The sequence below is a fragment of the Mastomys coucha genome, unplaced genomic scaffold (genome assembly GCF_008632895.1).
Source record: "Mastomys coucha isolate ucsf_1 unplaced genomic scaffold, UCSF_Mcou_1 pScaffold21, whole genome shotgun sequence".
NCBI classification, from domain to species: Eukaryota; Metazoa; Chordata; class Mammalia; order Rodentia; family Muridae; genus Mastomys; species Mastomys coucha.
In genome coordinates this window covers 40,458,348-40,476,746 of record NW_022196904.1, presented here as the reverse complement: position 1 = coordinate 40,476,746, position 18,399 = coordinate 40,458,348, and the positions used below count along the sequence as shown (strand labels likewise).

At 47.4% G+C, this 18,399-nt stretch overlaps 1 protein-coding gene across 13 annotated transcripts in view; it reads right to left on the bottom strand.

The window, feature by feature from the left end:
• Positions 1 to 18,399, bottom strand: part of Nav2 (neuron navigator 2) — a 654,216-nt gene that overhangs the window by 110,163 nt on the left and 525,654 nt on the right. For all 13 annotated transcript variants that reach the window (XM_031386765.1, XM_031386769.1, XM_031386759.1 and 10 more), the window contains one exon: positions 14,299 to 14,421. In XM_031386765.1, the coding sequence (XP_031242625.1) occupies positions 14,299 to 14,421 (123 nt within the window). The remainder of the gene's footprint in view (positions 1 to 14,298; positions 14,422 to 18,399) is intronic.

Sequence of the window (18,399 nt, the reverse complement as noted above, 5' to 3'; positions counted from 1 at the left end):
AAGAAGAAGAAGAAGAAGAAGAAGAAGAAGAAGAAGAAGAAGAAGAAGAAGAAGAAGAAAAGAGAGAGGACATGACTGCTTCTAGGAATGGTGGAAGAGAAAGTTTATTATAAATATGTAGGAAAGGATAGCCAGAAGCAGACACATCTGGGAGAGTCTATGGTACTGACCCTAAACCGTGAGAGGAGATGGGGTGGGGGGGGGAAGGGAAGAGAGAGACAGGAGAGAGGAGAACCAGGATGTAGCAGCCAGGATGACATAGCTACAAAAAGGGTGGGTAAGCAAAATGTCTGGATTGTATAGGGAATAGCCTCTGGGGGAAGACAGCCCAGCTCCTTGGCTAGAGAGTTCAGGGTAGAGGGCAGGGTGTGCCAGCCATACCCTGTAACAGGTAGGGACTGAGGGATAGATACTGAGAGAATCTGGAGGCAAGGCACCCTAGCCACTGGTCCAGGGTTTGAAACATAACACTGGCTAGCAGGCATTCTAATCTATCAGGGAACGGCACTGGCTATTAAGGAAGGAGGGAACTCACTAGCCTTGTACAGCATGGCATCCCATCACCTTGGACTCAGGATAGCTAACTCTCCTGACCTCTACCATGATTGCTCTTCCAAAGGTCCTGACTTTAATTCCCAGCAAGCACCTGGTGGCTCACAACCATCTATACTGGGATCTGATGCCCTCTTCTGGCATGCAGTTGTACATGCACATAGAGCATATGAAATAAATCTTAAAATGTACATACAGACATAGGCCCTCAGCCTCCTCTTCCTGCTTCCATGACTGCTGTTTGCCACCCTGCCTCCCCACCATGATAGGTTCTAATAAGAGTTTCCTCTGAAACCACAAGTTGGAATAAACTACTTCCCCTGTAAGATGCTTCCGGTCATGTGTTTTATCACAGCAACTAACACATGCTCACCACTCTCCATCTATTCATTCTTTCTGGTCTAAGTAAAAGGAGCATGCTCTCTGAACCGGGCACTGTTCTAGAAGAGAAGGTTGGCCCAGAAGCAGAATCGACCTTTTGTTTTGTTTTGTTTTGTTTTTGTTGTTGTTGTTGTTGTTTTTTCGAAACAGGGTTTCTCTGTGTAGCCCTGGCTGCCCTGGAACTCACTCTGTAGACCAGGCTGGCCTCGAACTCAGAAATCCACCTGCCTCTGCCTCCCAAGTGCTGGAACTAAAGGCATGCTCCACCACCGCCCGGCCCAACCTGGTTTTGTTTTACTGATGCATGAAAACAAGGGGTGCGGCCTGGCATGGTGGGAATGCAATGTTAGTACTTGGGAGGCTGAGGCAGGAGAATGTTGTGTTCAAAGCCAGCTTGAGCTGCACAAAAGACCTTGTCTCACAGTTAAAATAAGCAGTTTATAAATAGTTCATAGCTGAGGGCTGAGGTTGGTGAAGGGGTCAGGGTCAGATACTCAGGTCACCTAGAAGAAGAGGAGAAAGAAGCATGGGAAGCCTACTCTAGACAGGGAGGATGGCAGTCCCTTAGTCCTGAAGGGCATGGTGGGTGAGCAAGTTCAAGGGGGCCAGAGGAAGGCATGGCTCTTCCCAGGAGAATGTGGATGAAGTGAGCCCAGAGGGGTGCCAAGAGCCAGAACACACCGATTTGGGGGACACAGACTAGGTCTGTCTTTTGTTCGGTGTGCAGCAGGAAGCCACCGCTGTGAAGCTTCAGGAAGGCTCCGGAGTCCTAAGGTGTGTTAGGAAGGTAATAGTGGTAGCTGGCCATCTAAAGGCCGCAGCAAAAGCTCAGAGGAGAGACGCTAATGTCCTAGGCTGCTGCTCTGGAGCCTAGGGGCGAGGTAGAAGGATGTACAGATCACTTGGGAGACTGTGACAATACTGGCCTTAACCTAGATGAGGAAGGAAACAAAAAAATGCAGTAACCTCACAGATGGTCTTATTAACATTGGTGCATTGATTAGACGCTCAGGCAGTGTCTGTTAGCTTGAGGCAAACGAGGCTCTGTGCAAAGTCAAGACAGCCAATGAACAAGGCTACGGGCAGCGTCCAGTTTCCTCTCACTGGAAAGCCTACCCTATACCTGGGCTGTACCCAGCGTGCCTTTCTGCAGCCAAAGCTGACATCCTAAGGCATACAAATGGGCCCAGAGCAATGTGCCAGTTGTGGGGACCCTGGATGGATAAAAGGTCCTGGAGGCTTCGGTTCTGGGTAGAAACAAAGAAAGAAATGAGCAAAAGACAAAGGAGGTATCCCAGGGCAGAAAGGATCAGAGTTTATCAGGGTTCCCTAGATAGGGAAAGGCAGGAAGTTATTCCTCACTGCTAGGGGGAGGAGGGAAGGAGAGAATGAGCCATTCATTGTATATAAGCTCTGGGTCTATGAGCACCCACCCACAGGGCTTCTTGCATCCACATTTTAAAAGGAAATAAAGAGACCCAATGGATCATCCATACCCCATAAAGGTCCATACAACAGACTCCTAGTCAAATGACAACACCCTTCTACATGTTCACTACTGTCTGGGTGCGCATGAGCCATGTCCAGACAACTCAAAGAAATAGAAGGAAATGTTTCTTCCTAAGTGTTATTCTGCCACTGAAGAAGCTGAGGAGCTGGGATTCCCTCTGCCCTCATTTCTAGGCAAGCTAGGTGGAGATGTGAGAGCAGGTATCTGGTATCGGGGAGGGGGGAGGGGCATGGAACCACTGAGCCACAAAATCCTTCATTGCTCGCAGTCCCTACTTAATGGCCTCCACACAATCGCAGAGCTCGCCTCCCGCCACTCTGTGTCACTGAGCAGTAGGGATTAATGGGATAAATCAAAGTGAGAACCAGTCTCTTCTTCCTGGGATTGCCAAGTCTCAAAGCAACTACAAGGGTCCACACCGGACAGTAGACAGGTCAGCTTGTGTGATCAGCGGGGTGTCGACAGGGTGCTGGCTGACTATGTAGGAGTTAACTGTGCTGAAGGAGATGCTGCATGAGTGGCTAAAAGCATCCCCAAGGTACCCCTTGTGTGGGTTACAACATTCTTTCGACCACTGCAGAGCCCAGCCTGAGCTGTACCAGCCTTGCAATGTCCAAGGAGAAAGTGGTACCCAGCAGGAGGTTGGCTTGAGTCCAGGGATGGTAACATTTGCAAGCCACGTATGCAATGGACTCCCCCTTGAGGAAAGGTTGGAGCCCTAGGGACTTGTATCCTAGCCTCATCCTCCCTTTAGATCTTCTATGTAGGTTAGGCTAGCCTTGAATTCATGGTTGTCATGTTCAGTGCCCAAGTACTTGGATTGTGGGCAGATACCACCAGACCTCGCTCAACCCTGGGTGCTGTTCACAGGGACCCTGGTATAACAAGTAGTATGTCCACCACACAAAGCTTTACAGTATAAGGAAAGTGCCATACATCCTAGTCAGGGCCGACCACCCTCTTGGCTATGGGCAAACAAGTGTCACGCCAAACAACTAAAAGACAAACCTAAAACTCATTGCTTATCTTACCAGCTATTTGGGATTTTATCTTGATGAAAATAAGATGCTTATCCTATGAGTTTCATCTCTTAGTTCTTCCTGAAACAGAAGCTGCTACAAGGTTTGACAGTTGGTATACTATTATTTTATTATTATTATTATTATTATTATTATTATTATTCCAAAGTCTCAGAAATGTCCAAAGACTACTGCTGTAGGTACAGTTCTGTCCTTCCCTTGAAGGGCCTCGCTCTTGTGGTTCAGCCACTGTCAGGCCTTCTGGTGTACCCACCCCCAGCAAGAAGAGCTTCCTGCTTCCCAAAGTCCCTCAAAGCTACTGCTGCAGGCACGGGGTGGCAGAGGTCAGCAAGGTAGCTACAGAATGGCTTACATCTACATTCATCCAGGAACTCAGTGGAGAACCTGGCTCCTAACTGAAGCATCATCACGGGGTAATGCATGTGGTCATGACTATCAGCAAGGATGAGTTTGTGGAGTTAGTTCCCCTCTGTGGGATGAGCTCTCTTTGCAGAAATCACTTGTCAACTCAACTTCAAGAACACTGTCTTACAGAAGCTAGAAGACTTTAAACGTCAGAGGATCTGTTTGCAGGTAAAGAAATGGGGGTACATAGAGGGGAGGACCTGTTAAAGACATTCAGTGGTGGCAGAGCCAAACCCCTTGGTCCTTGGTTTGCTTACTGTGTGGACTGCATCAAAACTAACATCAAAGAGATAGACTGGGCTTTTCCTCAAGTTCCTTAGAGTTCATGATCTCCAAGGCTACACACGGACCACTTTGCTCCCTGGAGGCCTGGATGGGTAGTTGCTATCCAACTTCCTCATTGGCAAAGCGGGCAGCCCAGCACTGATGACTCCTGGCATCAGAAGGCCCCATGTGATGTAAGTGGACAGGAGAGGCAGTCTTAAGAAAATGTGTTTATGCACAAAGTAACCTTGGATCAAGCTATCTGGATGGCACAGATGAGCAGCAGACCAAGACAAGAGGTCACACGGAAACCAGGGATACTCTGCCGAGGCCTGTACAAGGGTCACCTCACATACCAGGCAGTTATAACCAGAGCTTTCCTGTCAGGAACAGACAGCGAGGCTGAACTGCTTTTTAAAGTGACAGAGGGGAGCTAAGTGTGGTAACAAGTGCTTGCAGCCCCAGAATCTGGGAGGTAGAGGCAGAAGGGTCATGGGTTCAAGAACTTTCTTAGGTATGTAGTGAGTTTAAGGCCAGCCCAGGCTATGTGAGGACCTGTCTCAAAAGAAAAAGAAAGCTGGGCAGTGGTGGCGCACGCCTTTAATCCCAGCCCTTGGGAGGCAGAGGCAGGCAGATTTCTGAGTTCGAGGACAGTCTGGTCTACAGAGTGAGTTCCAGGACAGCCAGGGCTACACAGAGAAACCCTGTCTCGAAAAAAGAAAAAGAAAATGCGTATAAACATATATGCATAAACACAACAAAGGATATTAAAAAGTAAAAAAAGTTCACATGTACAAAGCAACAAGTAGGCCCATTTGACTCTTTTTTCCCCATTAATTAATTAATTAATTTATTCACTTTATATCCTGGTTGCAACACCATCTTACTTGATTCATGGGTAAAGTTTTTAAGGGAAATTTTATTTATCTCTGTGTGTATTCTTGTACATTTGTATGCACACAAGGGCATGTATGTGCCAAGGATCCTGTATGGAGATCGGAGGACAGCCTCATGTGTTTGGTCTGTCTTGACTTCCCCCTCTTCCTCCTTTGAGACAGGATGCCTTGCCACGCACACTTGTCTACTCCAGTCACATCCAAAATATCTGGGATAAAATCCTGATAAAGGATAAGAGGCAATAAGACTTCAAAAGGAGATCTGTGCCTCCTGGATTTCAGACTAGTCGCTGGTATTAGTCTTTCCAATCATCAACATGGCCTCATAATTAGGCATAAAGGTACCCCAAGTAATGATTTGTAAATGGTTAAGATTGGGTTTCCAACTATCCTAGTTTAATGTTTTAAGTACTAGAGAGTAATTGAAAGGTTTCCCTCACTCTAGGACATTAGCTAAAAGTGTTAGGTTGGGATTCCCCTCTGCCTGCCTCCAGCAAGAACCAGAGAATTAGCATAAGAATACCTCAACAGGGAGGGCTCCACCCCTCTTCCTCCTGCTTCATACCTAGCTACCAGACCCTGCTGACCTTGGTGTGGGGGTCGCTTGCCTACCTGACTTCAGTCTAGCACTAGGACTGGGGGAAGAAGGACTTGGACTCACATGCAGGACTAGCACTAGAACTTAGATGGGCTAGGACTCAGATTCATGCATCCGCATTCCCCCATTCCCCCGGCCCAGAGTGCTTGGGCCTGGGGGATACAGCACCAGTTCAGAGGAGATAGCTGCTGCTTTAGACCCAGTATGTTTTAGATAGCCTCAGATTGTACCTCAACTATTGAGCTGCCAGATTTACCATCTCTCTTTTGCAATGACTGTAAAAGTCTGATGCCATTTCTAAGAAATACATTTAGATCTTATACTTCATGTGTCGTCTCTGCCGTCATTTCTTCACCTACACCTTGTCGACCTGACTAGGACCCCCGTTTCTCCCTCGGGTTGAGGGAGGCCCAGATCGGCCTGCCCGCGGCAATGCCTTGACTACTACTGCATATGCCAGTCTAGGTGGGTATGTGAAAAGCTTCCAGGATCCTCCTGTCTCAGCACTGGGATTTCAGATTGCACTACTGTGCCTGGATTTCCTGAGCTCTGCATATCTAGACCAAGGGCCTCACGATTGCTTGTGTTAACAACTACTGTACCCACTCACCTAACCATCTCCCTAGTACATCCAAATGGTCATTGTTTTTATTCTAGTGTGTGATGTACGTATGCGGGGTGTGTGCTGGCTAGTTTTATGTATACGTGGCACAAACTAGTCATCCAGAGGAGGGAGCCCCAACTGAGAAAATACTTCCATAAGATCCTGCTTTGGGCAAGCTTGTAAGGCATTTTCTTAATTAGTGATAGATGCAGAGGGCCCAACCAATTCTGAGTGGGGTCACCGCAGGGCTGGTGGTCTTGGGTTCTATAAGAAAGCAGGCTGAGAAAAACATGAGGAGTAAGCCAGTAAGCAGCACCTCTGCATCAGCCCCTCCTTCCAGGTTCCTGCTGTATTTGAGTTCCTTCAATGATGACCAGTGATGTGGAAGTATAAGCTAAGTAAACCCTTTCTTCTTCATGTTGCTTTGCCCATTGTGTCTCTTCACAGCAACAGTAACCCTAACTAAGACAGGAATGCAGGCACTCCCCAGCCTCTGTGTATGGCAGTCAGACCAACTCTGTGGAGGTGGCCTTTTCCTCCCACTTGTCTATGGGTCCTAGGGATCACACACAGGTGGCCTGCCTTACATGGCAAGTGCTTCCAGCCACCGAGTCATCTTGTTGACCCTGAAAAGTCTTTGTAACCATCACTGCCAGAAAAAGAAAATGAGCAAACTTCCTGCCATTTGTTAGAATGCATATATATACACCCACAGTAGGACCACAGCGCACACATGGTCACACATCTCTCCAGCACTTGGTGTCGTGGCTTGACTCTAAACTTCTTGCACACGAGGATTATACCCTGCTCATCTTTAGACTCCAGGGGTGTGTAGTAAGTGCTCAATAAATGTTAAGCTGCCAACTTTTCTATGTTGTCATACCCTTGACATGCAGCTGATACATACTATGGGGCAGCTACTCGTGTTCCTCATATACCTGAGGACTTTTCTCCACACAGAGAAACCTCAAAGTTCCTGGTGGTCACATGGTCACGGTCACATTGGGATGAACAGACGGTGAACGGGCAACGATGGGAGGTAGAGAGATAGGAAGTCCAGCGTGTTACCCCTGTGCAGGACAGTGGAAGTCACTGTGTGTTTTCTGCTCTCCTGGCACACATATGGTGGTACTGTATTTCCCTTCAAATGGAACGGAAATGGAGCCAAATGACCTTTTTGGTCAACATGGTCAACCTCGGCTTTAAGAGATGTGTGGCTCACCATCTCCTCATCATGGAAATGATCAATTCTCAGTCTGAACGAAAGTCCTCCTGGCACCCTGGTTCCCAGTAAGAACAATGAGCAACATAACCTTCTAGAGCAACGGGACCATAAGTGGGGGAAGTTCTGGAGTTGCTTATTATACAGCATAACCTAACCTATCCTAACTGATCCCAGGACTTTCCAAGATCCTTGGGTTCAGTCTCATGGAGTTATTTTCTGCTCTGGGACACACTGTCTGGGTTTCAGGGCTTAGGCCTTGGGTTACTTCAGGATTAAGCACAGAGGAAGTATTTGCCTTTTCTCTTAGTCCCCTCATTCCAGCTTTTAATGTTAGACGTCTATCTATCCTAACCTTAGTGTTCAAGTTATCTTAGTTTTACGTATACGCATGTATGTCTGTGCAGTGTGTTCATTCCCACTGTCCTTGGAGTCCAGAAAAGGACATCAGGTCCCTGGAACTGGATTACGGACAGTTGTTAGCCACCATGTGGGTGCTGGGAACTGAAAGTCCTCTGTAAGAGCAGCCAATGCTCTTAACTTCTGAGTCATCTCTCCAGATCTCATACAACTTATCTTTCAACGAGTGTTGGAAGGTCACGGTGTATGAAAAAGCATCTTTTGGAGTCACAGCTGCTCTGTCCAGTCCCCACTCAGCTGTGTGTCAGGGAGTGGAGTGCTTCACCGGGCCACTTGCTCTTCCTGTGTAAGTGGGAACACTGCCTGAGAAGCAATGCTCCACGCTTGGCAGACTGTGGGTTTCCAGCCTTTTACAACCCTCTGGAGAATTCCTCTGAGGCTTAAGGTGCAGATGGTTAGCTTCCTGTCATCACCCGCCCCCTGTTCAACCCAGGTGGCCTCTGCCCACAGGATCGGCCTCTCGCTTAAAAAGGAAGCCGGTGGCAGGGGCAGACTGGGGCCCTCCAGGAAGGCCAGTGTGGTAATTATCACCCTGTTACAACGGAAATAGAGATTTGCCTCCAAGGCCCCTTTTATGGGCTTTGAAACAAGGACTTTCACTCGCTCCCACTTTGTTCCTGGATGCACAGGAGGGAAGAGAAAGGGGGTGGTGCATGGAAGGGATGGGAGGAGCCATGAGGAAGGGTGGAGACTGGCTTTTTGCAGGGCAGCTGCCAGTGTCTATAGAGAATGGGTATAGGCCTTATGTGCACGACACAGAACAAAATAGTATTCTTGAACATAGTGGGCATTACTGGGCTCTCAAAATGAGAAGGAAGAAAGAAGAATGAGAGGTGGAGGGCGGAGGGTGGGGAAGAGGGTGTGGGAGGAGGGAGGGTGGAAGAGATCCAGAGAGGGAGAGAGACTTCTGTCATGGGTTGAATAGGAAATTGGGCCCCTAGGCTCCTGTGTTGAGACTTGGTGCTGCTGTGGAGAGGTAACTAGAAAACAGGCTCACTGGCCTCGTTGATGGATTCATTAGGATGCGTTCACACTGAAAGTGGGCTGATGGATGCTTGCTCCTGAAAGCATAGCCTGTCCCCAGCTGCTTCCCACCAGAGGTGAGCAGCTCTTTCAACTGTGCCCTTCGGTCAGCCTCATCTACACAGTGAGTTCCAGGCTAGTCAGAGCTAAATGACAGTATTTAGCCAAGACTGAGAAAGGTTACGGTTTTTTTTTGAATGACTTCAGAATCTTTGCAGATTCTGGTAGCCCTGAATTTCCTATGTCACTAACAAGATGCATCATCAGACTTTGAAATGAACCCTTCCTCTCACCGAGGCCACGGAACTGCAGTCAGAATTCTCAGTGTCCCGACTCTGAACCTGCAAGGAGGTCAAGGCCGAAGCTGGGTAGACGAATGTGCTGCTGGGAACAGAACGGTTGCTTTGTTCTGCGTGTGTCACACAGCCTGTCAGCATGAGGGCTCTTGTGCTCTTGTGGGGAGCCCTGACACTGGACTTGCAGGCTGCTCGTTAGCAGGCAGCGCAGCTACAACCTCTCACCCTGGGACTAGTCGCTACGACAGCCTTCCAATTCAAGTGGGAACAGGGCTGGCTTTGAAGGCCCGGGTCAGGGGCCAAGTACAAGCTGAGAAGCCTATGTGTGTCCTGTGTCTGTTTTTTAAAAAAGCAGTCTCAAAGCTTTACTGACACGGATACCATCTGGAGAGTAAAAAGACACCCATAACGTAAAGGTGGGGGGACAACAATAACAAAAAGACCCCTCTCCTTTCTCCTTCATTTCCTAGCCTGACCTAAAGTATACATTGAGCCCAATTTTTGTTTCACCAGCACAACGTGACCTGGAAGTACCAGCGGGGAGGAACATCTATCTAATGGCCCCAGACTGCTGCCTGCTAATCTGTAAGGATTGTCAAGATCCCTGCACACAGAGGCCCTTTGCAGCGTCCAAGCGGCAGCTTTCTACTAAGCTCTCTGCTTATAAAGAAGCTGAGCTGCTAGAATCCGAGAATTCCTGACATGTTCGTTCCCGACATGTTCAGGAAACACAGCGCTGCAGGCAGAAACCATTTGACTGATAGCCAGACTCTCAGCCTGGAGTGTCTCCTCCTCCTAAAGCGCCCTACAATATAGTCTGCTATCCTATCCGGGGCCTAATATGTGTCCTGAGCTGCCTCTGTCCATTTCACTCCATCCTCCCTCCACAGCTAGCTGGCTCTGTCACTCTCAGGAAGGGACTGGGATCCAGGGTGACAGCCCTGAACAGTGAGTGACAGGAGATGAAGGGGACTTGGCGTTTTGACTTTATCATTTTTATTATTCATCAGAATGGGCTGATGACATAACGACTCTCAACTGACAAAGTTTCTATCTCCCAGGCCTCTGAAGACACGGATTCCTGTAGGTGACTTTTAATAACCCTACAAATGACACACTCAGGCCAGGCTGCAAGTAGCGATGGTCTGTCTGGGGTCTCAGCATCCTGTTACAGGCTCTGGGCCGGCTGTGGCTACCTATGCTAGTGACATTCCTAAGCCCGGGGTATTCTGCCCTTTGTATGCCATCTCTCCCTGGCTGAGAACTAATGGGGCTAATGTCTAAATCATTTCCTCAGTAGCTTTCTTGTAGCTGAATGCTTGTGTGTGAAACCGTAAGCAAGCACTCAGATCTCTCTTTCCATAAAACTTCCCGGAAATTATCTTAGTTCTTATGCCTTTGTTTTTCAGGTTGTGAGGGAAGAGCTCTGGTGGCTTTAAATTGCCTAGAGAACACATTTTCAATCATGGGGTAGGGGGTGGGGGGCACAGAGCCATGTCCAATTTGCATATTCGCCATCTGTGGTGCCCTCCCTTGTTATTTCAGAGTCACTGTCTCACACCTACACAGCTCTTAGCATAAACAATGTTTGTAAAATCATGGGTTTGATGTGCTAGCTGTAAGTTCCCAAAAGCACTAAAATTAAAATATAAATATTATTAAGGAATAGCTCCCTATCGTTTATAATGACTTCCTATCCGACAGTCCCCTACTTTGTGAAACATTCACCTAGCTTGGGGTGGGCAGAAGAGGTATTTGGAGAACATTGTGAAGACTGGAGAGTTAGCTCAGTCAGGGGAGAGCTCCCCTTGCAGGTATCAGGACCTGAGTTTGATCCCTGAAAGTCATGTCACATACACAGGGAGGCAGGGACAAGGAGGTTCTGCGAGGCTTGCAGCTCAACAGCCTCGCACACTTGTCATTGAGAAATTCAGTCTTAAAATAAAATAAAATAAAATAGGGATTGGATAGCTACCTCGCTGGTTATGAGCACTTGACGTGAAATCCTGAGGATTGAAGTTTGGATCCAAACCCTCATCTAACAAGCCGTGCCCCTGTAAACACCTACAGCACTGGTTCCTGAGGAGGCAAAGTGGTAAAGAGCTCTGGGGTTGGCCAGCCTCCTTTCTAGCCGAGAAAACTGGAGGCCCAGGTTCAGAGAGAGACCCTGCCTCAAAGACATCCAAAGAGTGCTAGAGGCAGATACCTGCCGTCCTCTGCTGGTCTGAGGAGAGGACCAATACTTGATGTTCTTGAGCTTCCTCATGCACGTATACATATGCGTATATACTCACACGAGTATATACACCGCACAAATATGCATACATGCACAAAGAAAAAAACACAGCTATTTCCACCTAGTGGGCAGGGTAGCATCACCATGGTCTGTTCGTTATAGCTATGGAGCTGAAAGAAATTTAGCACATTCCACAAGGATACAAATATATCCCTGCTAGTAACCTAGAACTTGTATCAAACAGAGAGACATCTGTAGCATCATTAAGTCTTTCTTTCTCTCCCTCTTCCTTTCCTTCTTTCTTTCTTTCTTTTTTTAAAAAAGCCCCTCGGGTTCTTTCTTAAAACCTTGGCTAGCTAGCTCTTCAGTCCTTAAATGATCACAGCAGACCACTCAGGCCTGGCAAGGACCAGAAGATACTGCTGTTCATTTGGAGGTAAAATGAGAAAAAATGACTTCTGTCTTTCCAATCTTAGGCCCTAAATCTCCAAACAGCAGGATGAGGCTCCACTGCTATCTATGATAATTCCATTAGGCCTCCAATGAAGCATTAGGTGAATGGTCATCCCAGAGGCTTCTACTACAAGCCGAGGCTGACCTCATAGGGCCTGAAAACAGGCACTCTGGTCAACTGTAGCAGGACGAAAGCAAGCAGAGTAATTTGACAAATTATGACATCAGTGAGAATGCTGCAGATACTGAATATTTTCCTCCGGTGCTGTCCACTATACAAATTTATCTGCAGGGTTTAAGCTTTAGGAAGTGAGCTCTCAGGGCTTGAGAGATGGCTCCTGAGCATTTAAGAGCATTGGCTGCTCTTGTAGAGTACCACTGTTTGATTTCCATCATCCTCAAGGCAGCTCATAACCTCCTTGTAATTCCAGTTCCAGGGAATCTGATGCCCTCTTCTGGCCTCTGGAGGTACTGCATGCACATACATGCAGGTCAAACACCTGCCATGTATAAAAATTAAAAATAAAAAATGCAGCTCTCAAAGGTTTCTATGGTCAAGCCCTGTCTTGCCCTCCCTCACCTCCCTTTCCCCCGACCCTCTTTGTGTTTTGTTTTGTTTTTTGAGACAAGGTTCCTCTACATAGCCCTGGTTGCCTTGGAACTCATTATGCAGTATACGGTGATCTTGAATTCAGAGATCTGCCTGCCTCTGTCTCCCAGTGCTGTGATTAAAGGTGTGTGCCACCACCCAGCTTGTTTTCTGTTTGTTTGAATGCAGTGCTGAGGAGCAAACCTGGAGCTCTCTGTATGCTGTTGGTAAGTACTCTATCAACTAAGCTACACCCTCAGCCCTTGTATGGATTCTTTTTCAAACCAATCATTTCTAGAACAGAAGCCACAAAGCTAACCCGAGGTAGAACGCTGATAAACAGCCCTTTGTTTTCCCCAGTGGAAATGACCACACGGGATGCTGGGAGACTCAGTGAGGACACGCAGAGTTAGTAGACGCTGGGTCAGATCTCAACAGGAAACTCAGCACTTCCCCCACCCAGCCTTCCTACCCTCTCCCTAAAGGATGTGAGGATTCCTCTTCTGTTGTTGGGCAGTGTTTCAGCATTCGTCTCTTACAGAGTTGCCCTGCTTCTCTGAGACAAGCTATAGAGCTGCAGAACTCACCTGGCATTATTTTAAAGAGAAATATATGTGTGTGAGTGTGTGTGTGTGTGTGTGTGTGTGTGATATGTATGTAGGTGCTTACAGAGGCCCAAAAGAGGGTGCTAGATCCCTCAGAGACTAGAGTTATAGGGGGGATGTGAACTGCCCAATGTGGGTTATCACATCCAAACTCCTCTGAAAGAACAGCAAGTCCTCTAACCACTGGATCATGCTTCCAGCCCCTCGCCTGCTAGGAGAACAGCAGGAAAGGGACCCCACCTCACAATGTGGCCTTTGCAAAGTTGGAGTGCAACACCCTAAAAGTACAAAGCAACTTCAAATCCCTCATCTCTGAGCTTCCTGCTACAGCTCATCTGCCCAGATGTGGAAGGAGGTCGAGTGAGCCAGAACAGTGAGATCACTAAAGAGTTTCTGAACTCTATACTGAGCCAGAAAGACAGCACACCAGAGATGGCCAGTCACACCATCCTTTCATAGCTTGCTCAGGGTCGGGAGATCGGTTTATGTTAGAGTCAGGGCTAGAAGCCTGGAGGTCAAACATTCATTCCTTGTGGTAGGTAGGGTGGACACAGGTTCTTTATGTCTCTGACATAGAGTGGTGGTGACAGAGATCGACAGACCCCTTTTGATGTCAGCTCTTAATTGTATGTCAGTTGAATAGACACTCCAAGCTTCACCACTCACTCCAGGCAGCAGGGGGCTTTGGTAAAACCTACTCTGGCACGGCCTGAACTGCACTCTGCATACAGACCTTCTGCTTATTTCAAGGAGCAATACCTGGAAAGCTGAATAATGAGAGAGGAAGTGAGGCAGGTCCCTGGGGCCTGCATGCAGAGAGTCAGGCTAACAACAGTCAAGGCAGCAACCAAACCGCCTCAGCCTGAGCCCTTGCTATCAGAAGTGCCAGCCTAGAATTAAGGATGTAGCTCAGTGGTAGAGAGCTTAACTGATGTTCATGGGGCCCTGGGCTCCTCTCTCTGCACCCTCGCGGAATACATACATATGTACATATATACCCATAACCATACAAAAGCAAGACCCAAGAAGCAGCAGCCCTTTCCTATTTTTGTGCCAGCTTATGCAGGAAGGACTTCAGGGCCGCCCTGCTTTTCCTTGGGCTGAAGAACATACCCATCCATTCTCCCTATATCATGACCAGCATGTTGTAGGCCACTCGCAAATGGCTTTGGCATGTGGCTAAATCCGAGTGCAGCATGCTTACCTGTCAGCATCTCCGAGGCCCAGGGAGGTATTTCGTTGGAGGGTCTCTCGCACCACGGCCATCCCATCAGGAAGCCGGTTCAGGCGACGAGTGTAAAGGCCGAGTCCGCCATCTGTCATATACCTTTGAAAGAAGAGGATGGTAGGTGTATATGGTCAAAAGTTGCTGCACACAGTCTTGTCATTGTATCCAGAAACCGTGCACGGGTAGCTTGTACTCTTAGTGGGGAGGAAAGATTCCCTGAGGCTCTGTCACTGCAGCCCAAGGAAAATTCGGCTGCTGATTCAGCCTAGGATCTCTTGGGGCGGGGAGAGAGCATGTGAGGCTTAACGAATTCAAACTCATGGGAATCTCTGAAGCAGAAGGAACTGGTGAATAAAATCAGCTGTCAGATGTATTCATGACATGCTTCTGAATGTCAGCAATTATGCAAGCAGGTGTTCTATCAATGTCATGTAAACAGAGCTAACGAGTCCTTAGCGCTACAGACTGGAGAAAGCAGGCAAGCTTTGAGAGAGGAGGCCGGGAAAGATGGAGGGTACAGAAAGAACTCGTGTATGAACAGTGTCCGGTTTCACCTTTGACACTGATGTTGTCAGAGGTTTCCCACAAGACTCTGTGAGTACCACTCATTTTCTCTCGGTGATGCTACAAGGCCATCTCCTGTTGGACCCAGTGTGCTTTGGGGAGGGAGAACCCCAGTGCCTTCTGAATAGATGGCTTAAAATCTACCAATCAGAGAGTCCCTGTGAGCATAGTTGTTCAAGCATAAAGCATCTGTGCCTCATGCTACCCGGGCCCCTCCCGCAACCCCCATGCAGGGACTGGGTAGGTGGTCCTCCTCATTTTCAAAGGAGAATGAGTAGCAGCGCTAAATTTAGGCAGAACCCAGCACTGAACTTGATCATTTTGAATCCTGCATGGGCCCCTTTAGATCACTGGCTAGGTTTCTGAGTAAATATGACTTCTGTATTTCAAGTCTAGTAACATGGAGCTCAGAGCCCCATAAGTCACTGTGCTTTCAACCTGGCTTGCCAAGCTGAATCACAAGATCTTTCCTACATGTGTGTTTCGCTTATCATGTACGGTGTGCTTGTTTGACCCTGGCTGCCATCTGCTTCAGATATGTTTTGGGAGAACAGAGTTGTGAGGTGCTGAGCTTTTTGGCAGAGTCAGAGAAGCCAAAAAAGGGGCAGAGGAGAAAGCCTTCCATGGAGCTACCTTGTATGAGCAGTGACACACACACACACACTCACACACACACACACACTCACACACTCACACACACTCACACACACTCAGACACACACTCACATATACACTCACACACACACACACACACTCACACACACTCACATATACACACACTCACACACTCACACACACACACTCACACACACACACTCACACACACACTCACACACACACACTCACATATACATCTACACACATAGACCCTACATACCTACAACATAGATACACACACTACAACATACTATACAAATACATACTTACATACACATACTACATATACACACAGTACATACACACTCTACACACTATATACATATACTACATATATATACTACATACAAACCTACACACACATGCTACATATTGACAACTACACATACATACACTAGTACACATACTACTCATATATACTATATAAACACACTATATACAAACATTACACACACTCATAAACACATCTACACACACAGACACTACGTACCTACACACACACAGACACACACATACTATACACATACTACATACACACATACTACATATATACTATACATATGCATATACTATATACATATACTACATATACATACTACATACACACATGTGTGAACATGTACACACACACGCTATATATTAATACACTACATATACACACACTAGGACACACACTACTCATATACTACATACATACATATATAGACACACACACACTATGTCATACATAAATCTCTTCATCTAGCCAATCAAACCAAGTGTTTGCGGTTGTGCCAACAAGGCAGAACAGACTGAACTTTTCACCCAGCAGTATGGTTAAAAAAAAAAAAGGCAATCCTGAAAGATCCACTGAGCCGTACACTTTAAAATGGGGTGTTTTATGGCACATGAATTATATATTAATGAAAACTAAAATAAGAAACGATCACAGCCATTTAACAATCATTTACATAACTGCCTTTTAATGCCATCCCTTCTCTCAGGCGATGGTGCGCTTCTTGAATTCGGGGTCTGTTATTTTGTTCAAATCCGTATCCCTAGCTTATTCCATCTCTACACATATATTAAATATTTCTTTGCTTGGATAAGTGAACACATGAAGGAATAAAACACAGACTAACAACCATAGAGGGCTTAGCAAGCACACACTGGGATCACGCTGATCATAGGATTTCTTCCCACTGGCTTAAATGTTAGCAAACTCGACACACCTAAGACACACAGCAGGACAGACTGAATGTCTGCCTGTCACTGTACCTAGGATCTGTCTGTCTGCCTGTCCATCCGTCTGTCCGTCCGTCCATCCACCAGCCTGCCAGATGTAGCAGGCCAGGGTATAGAAGAGTGGGTGACTTGTATCCAAGTAGCAAAAGAGGGGCGAACACCTCCACCCCGGGCACAGCGTCTACCGAAGGCTGAACATTGAGAAAATGTTCTTGCCAAGAGAGCAGGGGAGCTCTTCAAAGCACAGCCTCATGTCCCATTAACCAGGGCAGTTAATCTTGATCTCAGCAAAGTCACCCTGCCAGTTAGATAAACACGATTGTTTTTTTCAACTGGGGAGATCTTGTCAAAGGACAAACAAACTAATTTTAGCAGTGCTCATTCCCTGCTGGATTTTTATTGCTGGTGAAACAATACATACGGTTGGGCAATGACATGCACCTGGGCAAGGAGATGACAACCCTCCACACCCTCACCCCTGCTGAGGGAAGAGTGGGATGTTGGGACAGGCAAACTATAGTCTGTGACCTACATTTACACCCACCCACCCAGGCACCACATACACAATAGGAAAAGATTTTTAAGGTTTTATTATTTTATTAGTGTGTATGTATGAATATATTGTGTGTGTGTGTGTGTGTGTGTGTGTGCGCGCGCGCGCGTGCGCTGTGCAGAGATCAGAGGACCTTCCTTCTATGGAGCCACGTCCCTCCTTTATGCAGCAAGTGGCTTTATCCCCAGGGCCATTGCTGTTCCTCTGCATGTGTTTCTAGTTTCTGCCTCTGCAAAGCCAACCCCACAGGAGCCGCCTGGCTCTCTGAAGCAGCAGTCCCTGGTATGTCCATCAGGAAACCCTGGCCAAGGCTCAGAGCTGTCAACAGACTCATGCTCTGAGGGCTTAGGAAGACAGTGGGGAAGGTCATCTCATCTTTTGCAGCTCTAGCTGAGGCTCGAATGGGGTGAGGGCATGAAGTGACTTGTTCAAAGTTACCAGCTAAGGAGACAGCTGATCCAGGGCTGAGTCCCAGAGCCCCAGCACCACACCTGCCTTCTCCTTGGGGACACAAACAATTATCACTGTTATCCAATGAGGAGCTGTGATCCCTTTGTATCTGCCACATGGCTTCTTTCTTGCCTACACCAAAGGCTACTGAGTTCCCCACATTGCCTACCTGAGTTCTGCAGTGACAGTAGTCAAGGGTCTTTGTTTCCACCTTCCAAAACTTCCCAAGACCTCAAGAACAGGGCCATCTCATAATTAATATAAAGGATGTTCCCAAGTGTCCACATCCTAGGACAATGGTTATATGATCTCCTGGACACAATATAAGTTCTAGGCTCTGTGCCAGCCTGGGGCTAGAGAGGTGACAGACCCAGGATCTGCCTGCTGAAACTCACAATTATTGGGGAATTAGGCGAATAGTTCTATTCTCCAAATTGAGGGGTGTAACATGAAGGTTTAAGAGGCTGGAGGCTGAGGTGGGGTGTGGCAGCTGCAGGTGTCAGAGTGCTGGAGAAGTTGGTCCTGCAGGTAACACTGGGGTGGGCTAAAGAAAAGAAAGTCCGGAAAATTTCCTGAAGAGAATGCCAATAGCTTCTGCTCTAAGATCAAGAATTGACAAATGGGACCTC